The sequence below is a fragment of the Pseudophryne corroboree genome, chromosome 2 (genome assembly GCF_028390025.1).
Source record: "Pseudophryne corroboree isolate aPseCor3 chromosome 2, aPseCor3.hap2, whole genome shotgun sequence".
NCBI classification, from domain to species: Eukaryota; Metazoa; Chordata; class Amphibia; order Anura; family Myobatrachidae; genus Pseudophryne; species Pseudophryne corroboree.
In genome coordinates, this window is record NC_086445.1 from 415,616,633 (window position 1) to 415,635,465 (window position 18,833).

General features: G+C 39.9%; 1 protein-coding gene across 9 annotated transcripts in view; it reads right to left on the reverse strand.

Annotated features, from left to right (window-relative positions):
• Nucleotides 1–18,833, reverse strand: part of DMD (dystrophin) — a 3,641,189-nt gene that overhangs the window by 2,809,343 nt on the left and 813,013 nt on the right. For all 9 annotated transcript variants that reach the window (XR_010221499.1, XM_063953479.1, XM_063953476.1 and 6 more), the window contains exon 5: nt 2,648–2,740. Coding sequence is in view for 8 of the 9 variants with exons in the window: in XM_063953479.1 (XP_063809549.1) it covers nt 2,648–2,740 (93 nt within the window). In the remaining variant the exon portion in view is untranslated. The remainder of the gene's footprint in view (nt 1–2,647; nt 2,741–18,833) is intronic.

Consider the following 18,833-nt stretch of genomic DNA (forward strand, 5'->3'; position numbering starts at 1 on the left):
TCATCACCTAGACACTCCTACACATTGGTGTTTATTGAGTTTCATTATGACTTCAATACACATAAAGCAAAATTATCTACAAGAAAACTACTACAGACCAGTGAAAGAAACCAGTATACGAGGGCCCCAATACCCAAACTGAGAGAAAGACTTGTCCATAGATAACCCTCATTGACAAGTGAAAGAAACCATTATATGAGGATCCCAACCGCATTGTCTGTGAGTTTTGGGTACACCCTCATTTCAACTTCTTTATCCATTATATTAGTAGTCACTCTTCCCCGTTTAAAAGAAAGCTTTACACACCTGGCTTACCCACTCAACAACTGAGTCTCGGTACACTGGATGCTATTGATTTGGACCCTCTGTTATCAGAACTGTAAAATAATAACTGTATAAGACAGTACAACACATTGTGTAAATTTTATTTTTATTTACATTAATCACCACCGGAGGGAAAACCTGTTTTAGAAGCGGATCTACCATCGGTGCAACAGTGGACTTAAATTGGTTTGATCTCTCATGTGTGTTGCCTTTGATCTATTGTCGCATCTTGTGTATTTTGTGTGTTACTTTACCTGATTTGGGCAAGTTTTTAGCTAATTTGATTGGGCGTACACTCCACCTTTGCGCTTGGATCCCTTTCAAACCTTTTTATTTAACCTAGGAGCCTGCTCTGGGTCCGTGACCAAGCCACATGAAATCCAGTACTGATTATTTGCGGGAGGATTGGGGAATCCCAGGACTGCTTGCGGGGCATTAGTCACCATATCATTCACCCTCCACTGTTACTCTCGCTGTTCACCAACCTTCTCTTCATTGATTTGCTATTTGTCACTTAAGATCATAAACATAAAGGATTATGGAGACTATATCATTTTTTCCCCCATTTATAATACATGCTATATTCAAGTCACTATTTACTGTTTCCTATTTATTAACTATGCTGGAAAAGAGAACAAACATTTATTCAGTAAATGTATATTTTATTTATGGTTGAGGTAGGGGGGAATTTGGCATACATTGATGGTAGGAGGGGGCCCCAAACCAATTTTGTGCCTAGGGCCCCATGAGGTCTAAATACGGCTCTAACCCTTGTGAACAGCTATGTTAAAAGCAAGCTTAAAATAATGATATTATTTTCTATGATTACCTAAGTTAGTATTCATGATTTACATATGGCGCTGTTATGACAACATGACAATGCATGTTGTTAGTAGCAGGACCAGCACTATTGTTAGGCAAACCTAGGCAGCTACTGAGGCACAGTGGTGTAAAACACTGAATTAGTGACAATGTTACTCATCACTGTTCTGTAATGACCCCATGGTGCCCCAACAAAGAGCACATGCTTGCAACATCTGAGGCCGCTCAGAACCGGATTAAGACTGCCTAGGGCCCTAGGCTCTACAATTATTTAAGGCCCCCTCCTCCAATGCATTTATATATACATCTGATACACACTGATCACCATACACAGGTCACAGTAACATCACATGCTTCATACACACAGGCCACACTAATATCACACACCTGATACACACTGATCAGCCTATTCAAGTCGCACTGATATCATACACCTGAATTAGACTGATCACTATATTCTCAGTAACCCGACGACTGTCTTTAGCTACAGTAATTTGTAATATGCCACACGTGTCTAGCTAACCACTGTATACTGCACGTCATGCTTCCTGCACAGCTCTGTCAGCAACTGTCAGCCTCAGCCCTATGCTACTCAGCAGAGCAAAATGGACTGAGCCCTGACTGGAGGCACTTAGCAAATGCTCCTGCGACCCCTGTGATTGGCTGAGAGTACAGAGAGTGCTATGCAGGAAGCTCTGCCACTACTATACTGTAATTCTGAGCAGAATTGTCAGGCTTGCAGTTTGGCAGTGCCCCAGTGCTGGCCCGGCAAACTCCCTAATCAAGGGACTGCAGCCTACCTCATCCCAGGAATTCAGGCCTTCAAAGCCTTTTCTTAATAAGAATTTTTCATTTGGACACTTGGTGGGTTCCCTAATGCCCATAGGGGGTAATTCCAAGTTAATCGCAGCAGGAATTTTTTTAGCAGTTGGGCAAAACCATGTGCACTGCAGGGGAGGCAGATATAACATGTGCAGAAAGAGTTAGATTTGGGTGTTTTATTTTGTTTCTGTGCAGGGTAAATACTGGCTGCTTTATTTTTACACTGCAAATTAGATTGCAGATTGAACACACCACACCCAAATCTAACTCTCTCTCTGCACATGTTATATCTGTCCCCCCTGCAGTGCACATGGTTTTGCCCAATTGCTAACAAACTTTAGGCTGCGATCAACTCAGAATTACCCCCATAGTGCACTAGGCAGCTGCCTATGTTGCCTTGTAGAAAATCTGGTCCTGAGGCCACTGCTCCTCCATGCCAGTGCTAAGGTACTGTCTGAGGGGCCAAGGGTGCTACTCTTAGCTCCCACCTGTATGGGTGTGAGGCAGGTGGGGAAGTGGGGGTGTGGACCACCTTAAGCTTGCTTCATCCCTGATTGGCAGAGGTTACACATAGATATTATTGGCATTCAAGTATATGGTTTAAAAAAAATAAAAATACAGTTAAATATATTAATATAATGTTGAAGGTTTAATTTTTAATACATAAGAGAAAGCTCACCTGCCAATGGAGAATAATGCTCCAGATCAAACCAAGGGTCAGCTTGTGATTCCCATCCACTATATCTGAGCTGCCAATATTTACCAAATCAACCTATTTTGGAAAAAAAACATACAGTATGTTGGTATCAGTAATATAATGGACACAATTGTACATCTAAATAAAAAAGTTTCATTGTCACCAAAAATAAAACCACAATTTAGCATGCAGAGAAGGAAAACAGTCTGTAGTCAATGCATTTATGCAGATATTATTTAAAATAACCTTTCAAACAGATCCACCACGCTGGAGGCGAGCGATATAAACAGATCAGACATGACATCAAAGCCTTTCTTTACTGAAACCACAATGTAGGCAGATGTTATGTATGTGGCATTTATCTCTGCTTTTTCAAGATATGATTATAAAAATAAATAAATAAATGAAATTTGATATAAGCATAAATATTTTATTCCAATTAATTGCAACATTATTATCCTTCTGCTTCTGAGACAGGAGCAGAAGATCACAGATTTCTGAAGTCTTTACATACAGTACATTTGCTCTCATTTTGCAAGTTTGCTATAGTTATGTGTGCAAGGACATACTGTACCGTTGTCAAAGAACATAACAAAACAACTACAGTACACAGTGTATCTGAACGAAAATACATTCTGTAATGTCTGCACTAATGTGCATTTTACAAGCAGATATGAAATATTTATTTATTTTAATGAGAGTGCACAACCCATGTGTTAAAAACTGCATACAGGTTGAGTATCCCATATCCAAATATTCCGAAATACGGAATATTCCGAAATACGGACTTTTTTGAGTGAGAGTGAGATAGTGAAACCTTTGTTTTCTGATGGCTCAATGTACACAAATTTTGTTTAATGCACAAAGTTATTAAAAATATTGTATTAAATGACCTTCAGGCTGTGTGTATAAGGTGTATATGAAACATAAATGAATTGTGTGAATGTAAACACACTTTGTTTAATGCACAAAGTTATAAAAAATATTGGCTAAAATGACCTTCAGGCTGTGTGTATAAAGTGTATATGTAACATAAATGCATTCTGTGCTTAGACTTAGGTCCCATCACCTTGATATCTCATTATGGTATGCAATTATTCCAAAATACGGAAAAATCCCATATCCAAAATACCTCTGGTCCCAAGCATTTTGGATAAGGGATACTCAACCTGTATTGCAATTAAGTATTTACTCAGGATACATATTTTAATGTTATCTTCATCAGAACTACGTGACGTACTCTATATATAGTACTTAAACATTTTTGTTTCCCAGAACAAAAAGTATATATCCTATAAACTAGAGATATGCGATGGACCAATTTTGCTGGATTTGGATTTGGCTCTGAGTCATTGGCTCTCTTTGGATTTGGATTTGCCAAACCGCCATGACTGGTTTTGAATTTGGATTTGCATTGTGTTTTTTTTAAATTTACACAAAAAGCTAAAATCACATAATGGGGTATATTCAATGGCGGGCAAACCCGACCGGTGTGGCCCATTCCAGACAATGTCAATCCGACTTTTTTTAAAGTCAGATTGACATTGTCAGAAACGGGCTAAAACCTGTCGGGTTTGGCCGCGCTTCCGATAGCCAACATGGATTAATAACATTAATTACATTAATTTCCTTAATAACATTAATTTCCAGTCATTTCCAGTCAATTTCGACAATCTCACAGCTCACAATATTGTTTTCACCAATACTGGCCAAAGGGTGCAGCAAGCTGGCTGGTTACTAAGTGAAGTAGCAGTGGCACAAGCACGCAGCAGTTTATAACACATCTATGAAACCTTGCCATAGCGTACTGGGGTACAGTGCACAGAACAGTACATACATAGATTTATATATATATAGATTTCCTTTTTGAACTTGTAGTTCGGTGAAAACTGTGTGGAATCACAGGGCTAACAGATGCAAGTAATCAACTTGCACTACGGTAAATTGCAACAAACAGTCAAAACTAATATATATATATATATATATATATATATATAGAGAGAGAGAGAAAGCCTCACAGTCAGATATGTAAAACTACGTCTCCTATGACACTCCCTAAATGATATAAATAGGGTGTCTGCTATATCTTAAGTATAAGAAGCACTGGTAAGGGTGCTAGATTCGAAAGATATGGTACCAAGAATAAGATACGTCAAAGCGACCACTGGTGTCATATTTTTGTATACATATACAAATTTATTTATTTTACATGAACAAATCACTAGAACAAGGTATTCACACAGTAAAAAGTTAAAATGCAAGTGATATTTTGTTAAAAAAAGAGAGGACTAAAATTGTAAAATGTATGCTTATCTAAAAACAGAGAGTTCCCAAAGTGTTTTGTCCTGTGGACTTCATCATTCCCCTTGATGAAGTCCACAGGACGAAGCTCAGTTCAAACTGCGTTGATCACAGGCACAACAAACAGTACAAACAATAAAAATATATATAATTTTTATTTTTCTGTTTTTAACTTGCTGCTCAGTTCGAACTGCATGGATCATATTGCTTACAGATGCACGTGAACAAACCACCCTAGGGTAAAGTGCACCAAACAGTACAATTTACAGCAGAGTATAGCATAGCATACAGCAGCATGCCCCTTATACAGTCACTATACAGAGCACAGCCATTTGTGAATCTGGACCCAGCATAGGCAATACAGCAGAATATAGCGCAGCATTCAGGAACGCACAGTGTGCCCCCATACACAGTCACTATACAACATAGCCACTTATGAGACTCTGGACACAGCACAGCCAGTATAGCACAGTATAGTGCAGAACACAGCAGCGTGCAGTGTGCCCCCAGACACATTCACTATATAGCACAGCTACATGTGAGACACTGGACACAGAACACCCACTATAGCAGAGTATAACGAAGCAAACGGCTGTGTGCATTTTAATAAACTGGAGCAGAGTCCCAGCCATAGCACCTTATACAGAATCTAAGTCTTGTGACAATCCGATGACGGGAGGATAACGTTCAGCCTCGACGTGGGATCAGAGTCTGAAGGGAACACTTGAGCTGCAGCTCAGATCTCGAATGTTTGAAATGGTCCGGATTCCAAGGAATCCAGACAGCTCACCTCTCTTAAAAATGGGTGGTGGATAATAGACCAACAGTTAAAAAGTTGACAGTAAATAGGTCGCCATCAGTGGGTCAACAGCAAATAGGTCGACAGGGTCAAAAGGTTGACATGAAAATGGTTGACAGACATATGGTCGTCACATGTTTTTTATGTGTTTTTTTTTCATGTTTTGCAAATTTTGCTGCATTTACTATCACTGTAACAAACTATTACCTTTAGTAACCGTGTGGCAAGTGAAGCAAGCCTGAGAGGAGACGCATTTCAACAAATTTGGGTCAAATATGTTTAAAACACAAAACTACACCAAAAAACAAAACTTGTTTACATTTTTATATATCGACCTTTTGACCCTGTTGAACTACCGACTACTACTCCAAAACGGGTGGTGGATGATATAGTTAAAAGTTCAACATTCATAAAACAAAGAACATCTTAAAGCGGTACAGTCACCTACACCTACACTTTCAAAGCAGACATTTGTTTGATGTACAGTAAGCTAATATTTATAAGCACACAGCAACAATTTGTGGGAATATAATTAATAACCCAGGAATATAAGTTAGTTCTTATAAATAATATGACAGTATGCATGTAATTCAGTGATGTCACCGGTTTCCAGCAAACTGGGAGTGGAATCTTGGCTATGCCCCATGCTATACAAAGCCACAATTCCTTAGCATTGTAAAGAGGGGAAGGGAGCACAATGAGAAGATTCTGCGGCAATTTCATCATCAAACTGTTTGGATAGAACACTTCACCCAGGTCCAGGTAGGTCACAGGAGATTTGGAAGTCCCCAGATTGTTCTGGGAGGTAAATGATTTTCTCTCTTTCTCTCAATAACATTTATTTAAACCAGTAAATGAAGGCACTCAAATAGAACTAGTTGAAACTTATCTGATAGTGAAGGCTTAACAGCTGCAAAGCTTGAGAAGGAAATCAGTTTTACTGAAACATTGCTGCTTTGCCTTCACTATAAGATATGTTTGAACAAGTCCTATGTGAATGCTTTTTTACTGTTATCATTAAAGATATAATTAAAGATACATTTATGTGTACCAATGATGATATGCAGTTCATAGTGAACTAATAACTTTATGCAGGTATATCTCCTATTGCTTCTTGTATGGTCTTGTACCCTAATAAATATTGTACATATTGTATGCCATACGGAGACACCCATTCTTACTTTATTAAATATTGTATTCTGCATACTGTATTGTACAGTATGTGATACTGAGACAACCATTCTTCATGTAGTGGGAGGTCCCTGGCATGACTGAGCTGACAGGTCCCATGCAACTCTGGCGTGTTTTCTTGCCATCCTATTTACATCACGTGAATAAGACACATTTTCATGGAAAATTTTGTACATAAAGACACTCAGCACTACCAAGTCACGCCACAGCATGGCATGCCTAAAGGAGCTGTTTAACGTGCCAGGAGGCTTGATGTTAGTGGTCACATCTCTATGTGTGTGCTTTTGTTCCTGTGGAGGTCTAGATGTATTTTCTTTTTACTATGGGGGCCTGTGTTATGAACTGAGTACCTGGAACTCTGGAGATCGGGTGGCAACTGGGAGTTCCTGGTACTGACATGTAAAAATGCAGCTGGGAATGGAAAATAGCAGCACCAACACTACCCACTGACTCCATTATTTCTCCCAGTTGTCAATTGGCCTGCAGAACTAGTCTTCTCCTTTAGCAGCAGCATTTGAATGGGCGAAATAGGTACGCCCAGACTCCAATGCCCCCAGGTCTTACAAGGTAACAAGGCACCAACCATGACGGAGAGAGAATAAGAGGAAAAACTAGCTAAGACTAATGAGAATATAGATGAGAGAAAGTACTGAGAAAACAACAAACAAATTATGTGCAGCGCTTCTGACAGAACCCCAAACACGAAAACTAAGGCAAGCGGTATACCCAAAAGAGCTGTGCGGAACCACCACAGAACTAACACAAGCAAAAGATAATAAAGATGCGGCCTCTGTCGCAAGGTGTCGCACAGCCGCTGACTCACGGGGCCACAAGGGATGAATACAGGGACATATAGAGGCAGAGAGGTTCCTGCATTAGGAGGAGGTGCAGGCCCTGACATGCCACATGGAGCATTATGGGGTTGCTCCAAGGTAGGTAGCTCTTAGCTTAGACATATTGTAGCAAGGAGCCATTATCATGTGGCTCCTTGCTGGTTAATCTTAGACCCAGATTGGGGTAATGGAGGTGTGAGGTGTGGTGCCTCTGGACTGGCTGAGCTGGATGGCCTTAGTGTGGCATACCTTTACATTCTATTAACACTTTTCACTTATTAATATTTTAACACTATTTCTCTATTTTAATTGCAATTAATTTTTGTATCACTTTCTCTATAGCTTCGGCTTCCTAAATACTAATTTATTAACACTATAGTTTTTTCACTGGTATGCTACGCTGGGCTTTCTGGCTTATGCTGGTGTTTTGGGGTGCCACACCCTGCACCTAGATATAGCGATAGGGACCCCAAATATACAGAGACGCCTTGATGCGGCTTTGGGGCTTATTCACACATTTGCGCAAATATGTGTAACGAAGATCTCTGAATTCTATTATTATGTGGAATTTATATCTGGTTACGGTTATCATTCAGGGTGCTGGGGGAAACAAATGCCTTTTTTTCTTGATTATGAATACAGGGACAACCAGGATACTGAAGAGTTCCAAATTCAGGCTATTCAACTGGAAGCAGATCTGGATACTAGCAGGACACAATCGGAAACTGATGCAGGGAACTGGGAACACCAGGAATACAAGCAGGAACTAGGAACTACCAGGGGCTGACTGGCTTGCAGGAAGCTATCACCGGAGGGGCTGCATTGTCCTGGCTCCCATAAAAAGTAAAAAGGTCCAGAGGACTAATCATCGAAGACCCAGGCAGCACAACCCCTCCATACAGCATACAGCCTTAAAAAAGGGACTTTGATGTCCCGAAACGCATCGGCACCTGCTTTTCAGTACTTTCCTGTGCTTCTGGACATCCTTGACTGTGAAAGGGACCACTGGGGAACACGCCTGATGGAGCCACATGCAGGGTATTGTTCTAGGGAAATATCTTGCATTCATAACACCTGCGGCTCCAATTATCATCTTGGTAGGACTCTGTTTCCCATGTTGGGTTCTGTTTTTTGTCTCACTTTTAATCATTGTGTAGTATTAAAATTCATATTTTATTCACATCAAGCCGGTACATTACATTTTATTGAGAAAATAGAAGTTCCTGCAAAAAGTGTAGTATTGGATTAGCGCTAAGTGGGAGGAGTCACTTTACAAATTTTAGAGCACAACCCCCCAGTTCCTAATTGCACCAACTGCTGCCTGGCGCGCTGAACATGGTGTCACGGCTGCTTAGTAACAGCCGGGACTGAGAGCGGCCGCCTAGTTTCTCTGGTTGCCAGGCAACTGGCCGGACCAGGACGCTCGGTGGCTGAAGTGATGTGCCGGTCCCATTGCCTAGCAACGGCCGGGAGCCAGCACATCTCACCGTCACCGCTGCGGCTAACAGCCTGTGTGTGCTTTTTTCCCATTGGTGCCTTTGTGTGTATTTTTTGCCTATTAGTGTCTATTTGTGTATTTTTTTTCTATCGGTGCCTGTGTGTGTTTTTGTTTCTGTGGTGGACTATATGTATTTTTTTTTACTGTGGGGAGCTATGTGTATTTTTTCCTATTGGTGCCTTTTTGTGTGTTATTGCTTTTTTCATGAAAAGCTTGTGTATTTTATTATATTCCCATGTGGGACTATTTGCATTTTTCTCTTATCGGTGCCTATTTTTTTCCATGTGGGTGTCTATGTGTTTTCTTTTCCATGCTAATGTGTGTGAGTTTTTTTTCTATATAAAGCCTAAAGGCGAGATGTAATGGTGTCTGAGATTGCTGGAGGTGCGGGATGCCGGCTGATCTGGGACATTTTTTTAAAGAGGCAGTCATTTAAAAGGCATGGTTTTGCCTTATAAATAAATGCTGCTTTAATAAAAGTCAGATCAGCCAGCATCCCGCACCTCCGGCAATCATGGACACCTTTATATATCACATTATGTGTTTTATTATTTTCTTGTGGGGACCTGTGTGTGGGTTTATTCCTATCAGTGCAAAGTTTTGGTATTACCTACATTTAGTTAAAGATCATAAGGTACAGTTCATAAAAATTAAAAGGTACACCATAACTTACAATCCTATTACATTTGTCATATAGACACTTCAACATTTTCCATACACCAACTTCTGATTTCTCACTTCGACCACTGCATATGTGTGTATATTATACAAATATATATGCATATATACAGAAAAACCATTATCACGTGCTTCAAAAGACAGCAGCACCTCACAGTAGAACCCCGTTAGTGGGAACAGCAAATTTGCAGAAGAAAAAGAAAACCAGAGGGCACTAATGATGTCACAAGCAATTGTCCAAAACCAAGTTCATAACTGGCTATAGAAGAAGATTATCCAATTGTTCTGTGATGTATTCTTATAGTACTTGATTGAATCCCTGACCCGGGATGATGAGTATTTGCCCAACAAAATGTTTCTCCTGCAAAAATACCCTCACACCAGAGAATATAACACCCAAGAATGTGGCCAAAGGCCTCAGATTAATAAAACATTTGATGTTTATTTGAACATCCAATATAAAATATACAATAAGAATGAACTTTTACATTCAATACAAGATGCTTTATAGGAACCAAGGTTACAGCAGGACAGATGTACAAGTTTGTGCCACCAACCACATCGGAATGTGAGCTCAGTGGTGGGGACTCCCAAAATGCAATCAGTGTATCCTAATCACCTTGAAAATCCTACTCGTTTCATCCTTTAACAGGACTTCCTCAGGGGTAAAATCAAGATATACAACAAGGTGCAAAAATAATTAGGCAGACTGGATATTCATCAGAATGAAGCACAATAAAGTTGATTAGCTCTACTGGTCAGAAGATATTATTGAGGAATACATGACCCCAAATAATTTTGTCTAATGCACAGAGATGATAATTCACAACCACTGGTCAGATACTTCTCAGGGGATCGGGAGACATATAGAAGTGTGTATGTCTCTAATGATCCTATAACTCCAATGTCAGCAGTAGGAATCTTTCCACGTTCTTGGGTGTTATATTCTATGGTGTGAGGATATTTCTGCAGGAGAAACATTTGGTTGAGCAAAAACTCATCATCCCGGGTCGGGGATTCAATCAAGTCCTATAAGAATACGTCACTGAACAATTGTATATTCTTCCTCTATAGCCAGTTATAAACTTGGTTTTGGACAATTGCTATATATTCAGCCCCTGAAGAAAATCACTGTGTTGTGGTTGAAACAGCTGTCGGGTTGCAGCTGATATACAGTTTTCTATGGATCTGTAAGAATAAGAACCTCCTTTTTTCATCAAAATGTGAGTGCTAATTTTTTATTTTTATGTGTGCTGAAGAAGGTGAGATATTTAACCCCTTCTGGACCCTGCACCGCCAACCTAATTTCCCATTCCAGTGTGCTGTCTTGTTTATATATATATATGTATATATATACACACACACACACACACACACACACACACACACACACACACACACACACACACACACATATATATATATATATACACTGCTCAAAAAAATAAAGGGAACACTTAAACAACACATCCTAGATCTGAATGAATGAAATATTCTTATTAAATACTTTGTTCTTTACATAGTTGAATGTGCTGACAACAAAATCACACAAAAATTATCAATGGAAATCAAATTTATTAACCCATGGAGGTCTGGATTTGGAGTCACACTCAAAATTAAAGTGGAAAAACTCACTACAGACTGATCCAACTTTGATGTAATGTCCTTAAAACAAGTCAAAATAAGGCTCAGTAGTGTGTGTGGCCTCCACGTGCCTGTATGACCTCCCTACAATGCCTGGGCATGCTCCTGATGAGGTGGCAGATGGTCTCCTGAGGGATCTCCTCCCAGAACTGGACTAAAGCATCCGCCAACTCCTGGACAGTCCGTGGTGCAATGTGGCGTTGGTGGATGGAGCGAGACATGATGTCCCAGATGTGCTCAATTGGATTCAGGTCTGGGGAACGGGCGGGCCAGTCCATAGCATTAATGGCTTCATCTTGGAGGAACTGCTGACACACTCCAGCCACATGACATCTAGCATTGTCTTGCATTAGGAGGAACCCAGGGCCAACTGCACCAGCATATATTCTCACAAGGGGTCTGAGGGTCTCATCTCGGTACCTAATGGCAGTCAGGCTTCCTCTGGCGAGCACATGAAGGGCTGTGCGGCCCCCCAAAGAAATGCCAACCCACACCATTACCTACACACTGCCAAACCGGTCATGCTGGAGGATGTTGCAGGCAGCAGAACGTTCTCCTTGGTGTCTCCAGACTCTGTCATCTCTGTCACATGTGCTCAGTGAGAACCTGCTTTCATCTGTGAAGAGCACAGGGCGCCAGTGGCGAATTTGCCAATCTTGGTGTTCTCTGGCAAATGCCAAACATCCTGCACGGTGTTGGGCTGTAAGCACAACCCTCACCTGTGGACGTTGGGCCCTCATACCACCCTCATGGAGTCTGTTTCTGATCGTTTGAGTAGACACATGCACAATTGTGGCTTGCTGGAGGTCATTTTTCAGGGCTCTGGCAGTGCTCCTTCTGTTCCTCCTTGCACAAAGGCGGAGGTAGCGGTCCTGCTGCTGGGTTGTTGCCCTCCCACGGCCTCCTCCACGTCTCCTGATGTACTGGCCTGTCTCCTGGTAGCGCCTCCATGCTCTGAACACTATGCTGACAGACACAGCAAACCTTCTTGCGACAGCTTGCATTGATGTGCCATCCTGGATGAGGTGCACTACCTGAGTCACTTGTGTGGGTTGTAGACTCCGTCTCATGCTACCACTAGAGTGAAAGCACCGCCAGCTTTCAAAAGTGACCAAAACATCAGCCAGAAAGCATAGGAGCTGAGAAGTGGTCTGTGGTCACCACCTGCAGAACAACTCCTTTATATTTGGGGTGTCTTGCTAATTGCCTATAATTTCCACCTGTTGTCTATTCCATTTGCACAACAGCATGTGAAATTGATTGTCAATCAGTGTTGCTTCCTAAGTGGACAGTTTGATTTCACAGAAGTGTGATTGACTTGGAGTTACATTGTGTTGTTTAAGTGCTCCCTTTATTTTTATTGAGCAGTGTATATATATATATATATATATATATATACTGTATGTATATATATATATATATATATACATACATACATACATACATATACATACACACACAAACCTATATATTGAAAATATTTTTTTTTCCAATTTTAGAACTGCCTAAGAATGAGTATTATAATACGGCTGCTGAACCCATAGCTTTACTGAAGTATAATTCAGGGAAAGATGCTGTACTTCTAACTGTCATTCAGGGATACAAGTGACTCTTGCTCAATCAGTATGGCTTGTTACAACTTCCCATCTCCTGCTGGGTATTAAAATAGAAACCTGCAGTCTGTTCATAAGTAAATTTCACTAATGTTAGAAAAAAACATAATTTAACCCTTATGGACAGCACATTTTTGTTGTGATTACTGCAAATAGATTAGTACATGCACGGATATAATTACTTATAAGATGAATGTTTTGGTTGTTCTATAATTTAGAACAACAAGACATACCGCAGGATAAACAAAGTAACTTACCAATCATTGCAATAAGCCAGGCAACTTGCTTTAATTAGCGGTATTAGGTTAAATAGGGTAGGATTATCTTTTAATACATATTTTTGTAAAACAAATATGACTTTTAAGTACTTGAAATATATATATAAAAAAGTTTGAAATTATTTTTGTATAGGAACTAATGTACATATTAGGAAAACACTATACCTATAGGAGAATGGTGTATATATAAAGCATAAGAACCTTTTTTCCTACCTAGATTTATAGGGCACATGCAGTATTGACCTCACACCTAATAGCCATAAGGCTACTTTCCTTACACTTATTTTTTATTTTATTATCACCAGGCACCATGTAAAAACTTAAGTTGGGGCTAAGCAATGCTGCGGTCACTGCCTGGACCATAACTCTATTCTGTAAAGGATCCCTATATATATATACAGGTTGAGTATCTCTTATCCAAAATGCTTGGGACCAGAGGTATTTTGGATATGGGATTTTTCCGTATTTTGGAATAATTGCATAGTATAATGAGATATCATGGTGATGGGACCTAAATCTAAGCACAGAAGGCATTTATGCTACATATACACCTTATACACACAGCCTGAAGGTAATTTTAGCCAATATTTTTAATAACTTTGTGCATTAAACAAAGTGTGTCTACATTCACACAATTCATTTATGTTTCATATACACCTTATACACACAGCCTGAAAGTCATTTAATACAATATTTTTAATAACTTTGTGTATTAAACAAAGTTTGTGTACATTGAGCCATCAAAAAACAAAGGTTTCACTATCTCACTCTCACTCAAAAAAGTCCGTATTTCGGAATATTTGGATATGGGATACTCAACCTGTATATATATATATATATATATATATATATATATATATACACACACACACACACGGGATCCATCATCATTTCCCTTCATCCCCCCAGAGTTTTCCTATTGGAGGATTTCATTAGCATAACAATTGATAATCCATATTCACTTGCTACCAAACTACTCTTCCAAATGTTTTAATTCAGCCTGTGATCACCGTCTCAGCCAGGGGCATCTCTAGAGAGGAGGGGACCTGTGTGCAGACTCCGTGTGTGTGCCCCCTCCTCTCCTGTAGCAGTTGCGCTGCTGCTAGCACTCTGAGCGCTGTAGATTCTGGCACTGTGCCAATAAACTTGACAATAAATGCAATTTAAAACATGTATAAAGACAGATTTTATTTTAAAAGTTGTCTACTATCCACTGCAGTGGTTATACTAATAAAAGTTATTACACCAGACATATATGCATGCAAAATGTACTCGTATAATTACCAGCCATTCAAATTGTAATAAAACGCTTTTAAAAAGCTCCAAAAAAGCACATAAAAGAGTGAAACCGGTTAGAGAGAACACATGTTGCTATTGACAACCACCACTTTGGACCCCCTGATACCTGCCTGCTGCAGTAGACCTAGGTGTGGAGACCCGTTATACAGCCGAGAACCAGCCAGCTCCCTGTGATTTAGGGTTGAGCCCAAAGTGCAGCTACAGGAAAGGATTGCTGAATTTATCCAGCTAGCACTTAACAGCGTGGTTCGGCAGTATTCTCAGTAACAGTGATTAGCAGCTTCCCTTCCAAACTGCTAACAACTTCTGAGGGTGAGTTAAAGTCGCAGGACAGTATATTTGGGCAACATTTACAAACGAAAGAAACCAACTGCGCTTTTATAAAAAATTCACAATTTTATATTTGTTAAACCAATACGTAAACATCAATAAAGATGCAAAAATGACATGAATGACAATGATCATGCTAAAAACATGCTAAAAAACTGAGCCTTAATAAGCCATTCTCTGGACCGCAATTAGTCTCTCCTAGGGCAGTCTATGTGCAAATGCCGGCATAAGCAACCGATGCTGGTAAGTGGAAAGATCTTGCAGGGCATACGTATGCATATCATTTTTGTAACATCCAGACTGGAAAAGAATAGTTACCAAGTCCCTGGTGGTGTTTCAGCCGGGGATTCCACCTAGCGAGGTTCCAGAGTGTTCTCTTTATCCAATGCAATAGTAGTGGTGGTTCCCCCTTTTATTAATCTCCACAATTAGGGGACTGGAATCTCCTGATGTGCAAACAACCTGTGCACCGTCCTGCAGACTTTCTCAGCAATGCCCTGGTCAGAGGTATGGCAACCTAATGCGTTTCGCTGTCACTTGGCAGCTTTATCTTTACCTTTGATAAAGCTGCCAAGTGACAACCACCACTGCTATTGTGAGAACCACCACTGCTATTGCATTGGATAAAGAGAACACTCTGGAACCTCGCTAGGTGGAATCCACGGCTGAAACACCACCAGGGACTTGGTAACTATTCTTCTCCAGTCTGGATGTTACAAAAATGATATGCATACGTATGCCCTGCAAGATCTTTCCACTTAACAGCATCAGTTGCTTATGCCGGCATTTGCACATAGAGTGCCCTAGGAGAGACTAATTGCGGTCCAGAGAATGGCTTATTAAGGCTCAGTTTTTAGCATGTTTTTTAGCATGATCATTGTCATTCATGTCATTTTTGCATCTTTATTGATGTTTACGTAATACGTATTGGTTTTAACAAATATAAAATTGTGAATTTTTTATAAAAGCGCAGTTGGTTTCTTTCATTTGTATATGTTTATATTTATTGGGGTGTCCGACTATCACCTTTTCCAACGGCGGCTTAGAGAACCAGCCCAGTTGCAGCGCCTGTTTATTTAACATTTATGGTAAAGTTACTTCTATTTGGGCAACATTGCCAGCTTACAGCCATTGTGATCGTAGAGGATATACACAACTCTTTTAATACAACTTATAACACAAAATTTGCAATTGAGGTAATAATAACTATTGGTTTTAGTGGACTACCATTATGATTCACATATAGCTTACTTTATCCATGGACTCAAAATTCCTAGGAACTTGATTAATTATACAGGTTGAGTATCCCATATCCAAATATTCCGAAATACGGAATATTCCGAAATACGGACTTTTTGGAGTGAGAGTGAGATAGTGAAACCTTTGTTTTTTGATGGCTCAATGTACACAAACTTTGTTTAATACACAACGTTAATAAAAATATTGTATTAAATGACCTTCAGGCTGTGTGTATAAGGTGTATATGAAACATAAATGAATTGTGTGAATGTACACACACTTTGTTTAATGAACAAAGTTATAAAAAATATTGGCTAAAATGACATTCAGGCTGTGTGTATAAGGTGTATATGTAACATAAATGCATTCTGTGCTTAGATTTAGGTAACATCACCATAATATCTCATTATGGTATGCTATTATTCCAAACTACGGAAAAATCCCATATCCAAAATACCTCTGGTCCCAAGCATTTTGGATAAGGGATACTCAACCTGTATATGCAACCATTAGGTAACGTTATTATCACTAACTGTTTTATTACAATTTAAATGACTAATAATTATATGAGTAAATTTTGCATGCATATATGAATGGTGTAGTAACTTTTATTTTTAGTATTACCACCGCAATGGATAGTAGACAACTTTTAAAATAAAAATCTATATATATGTTTATATTCTATTTATTGTCAAGTTTATTCAGCCATATAAATACTGATTTAAAACACAGAACCAAGAAACTAGTACAGGCCTGGCCAGGCTGTAGCTCTCCAGATGTTGTGAAACTACACATCCCAGCATGCCCTGCAACAGTTTTAGGATTCCCTAATAGCAAAACTGTGGCAAAGCATGATGGGAATTGTAGTTTTGCAACAGCTGGAGAGCCACAGTTTGGCCAGGCCTGAACAAGGAATTAGTAGGCTGTAATCCAGGCCTGGCCAACCTGTGGCTCTCCAGCTGTTGTGAAACTACAAGTCCCAGCATGCCCTTCTACACTTTTGCTATTAGAAAATGCCTGAACTGTTCCGTAGCATGCTGGGATATGTAGTTTCACAACAGCTGGAGAGCCACAGGTTGGCCAGGCCTGCTGTAATCAGTTTCGCTTTTCAACAGGTGTGTATCCACAGGCACACTCAGGATTGCTGCAGCTAACTAACACTGCTTCTGCTATATAGCTAGAATTGACAATTCAAATGATGCCTATATATACTAGAACATTTGTTCATCCTTGCTTTCTATCATATTCTGAAATTTATAATGTTTTAAAATTCATTTTTCTCTCTCAGACCATTATTTTATGATTTACAATATGACACCAATTTAAAATATTTGCATTCAACCTCACTCCTCATTCCTGCAAAAATCTCAGTTCATCACGTCATCATTGCCTACAAATCTATGCTCTTAACCAAAAATTAAAATACAATTGTGCATGAAGTCACAAAAGAGTACATGGGTGGCTGTTTTGCATTGTCACAAATGAAAAGTTGGAAAAAAAGAGTGAGAATACCAAATTCATTACTTGTTGTAGCAACACATGTACCATACACATGGGGTTGGGTATGGGAGCAGGTTGTCAGTATGCTGGCGGTCAAATTTACCCCTCCTCTGTCTCGTACCCTAACCATAACTCACCAGGGGTCGTGGCTATGGCTAAGACTTGAAGTGTAGCGGCTACAAGTAAACCCCCCCTTCTAGTTCCTAACCGTAACAGTGACCCCGATACTTATCTTCTGGTTGTCGACTCTCTGTGTTCCAGCGCTGGGATTCCGAGTGGTGACGGGATTCCAGGGTCAAATGACGCATCCCTCATACACTCCCTTTCATTACCTGCCTTACAGTATATGACGTTTAACAGCAGAGTTTAAGATATAGAAATTGTGTTCATAGATTTGCGATAAAGAAAATAGTTTCACACGTTTTCAATGGTTCAAGAACAGAAGCAGTTTAAAATGCTTTGAGGGCATATTTTTTCAAATGTATGTTCTTTTTTTATATAAGCAATATCGTTACAAATTTCTAAACTCGGTTTAACATTGTTTACAGAAACTAATTCTACAGCTGAAAAACATTTCTTATGATTGGAATATATGTGGAATAATATGTTCAACCTCTTAACTGACATGGTCGCATCAAAGCCAGGAGTCAATTACCTGGCTCGGTCGCATCACATGCGACCAGTTGTCCCCCGGCTTCTGCAGCCCCTGGTGGTTTGCAGCCCCTCCAATGTCTTAGAGCCAGTAGTAATGTGACGGTCTCCGACATCACTGATGGAATCACGCCCCAGAATACTGTGCGGTCAGCATTCTGGATCGCGTGTTCCGGAAAGCACAATGCATTGAGGGGAATGTTTGGTCCTCTTCCTACACATCTTGGCTGATCTCTACATGTGCAGAAATCAGCTGCAGCAGGGCGGACTGATAATCTCTGCTGTGCACTGCATAGGTATATTCCCATGGGGGT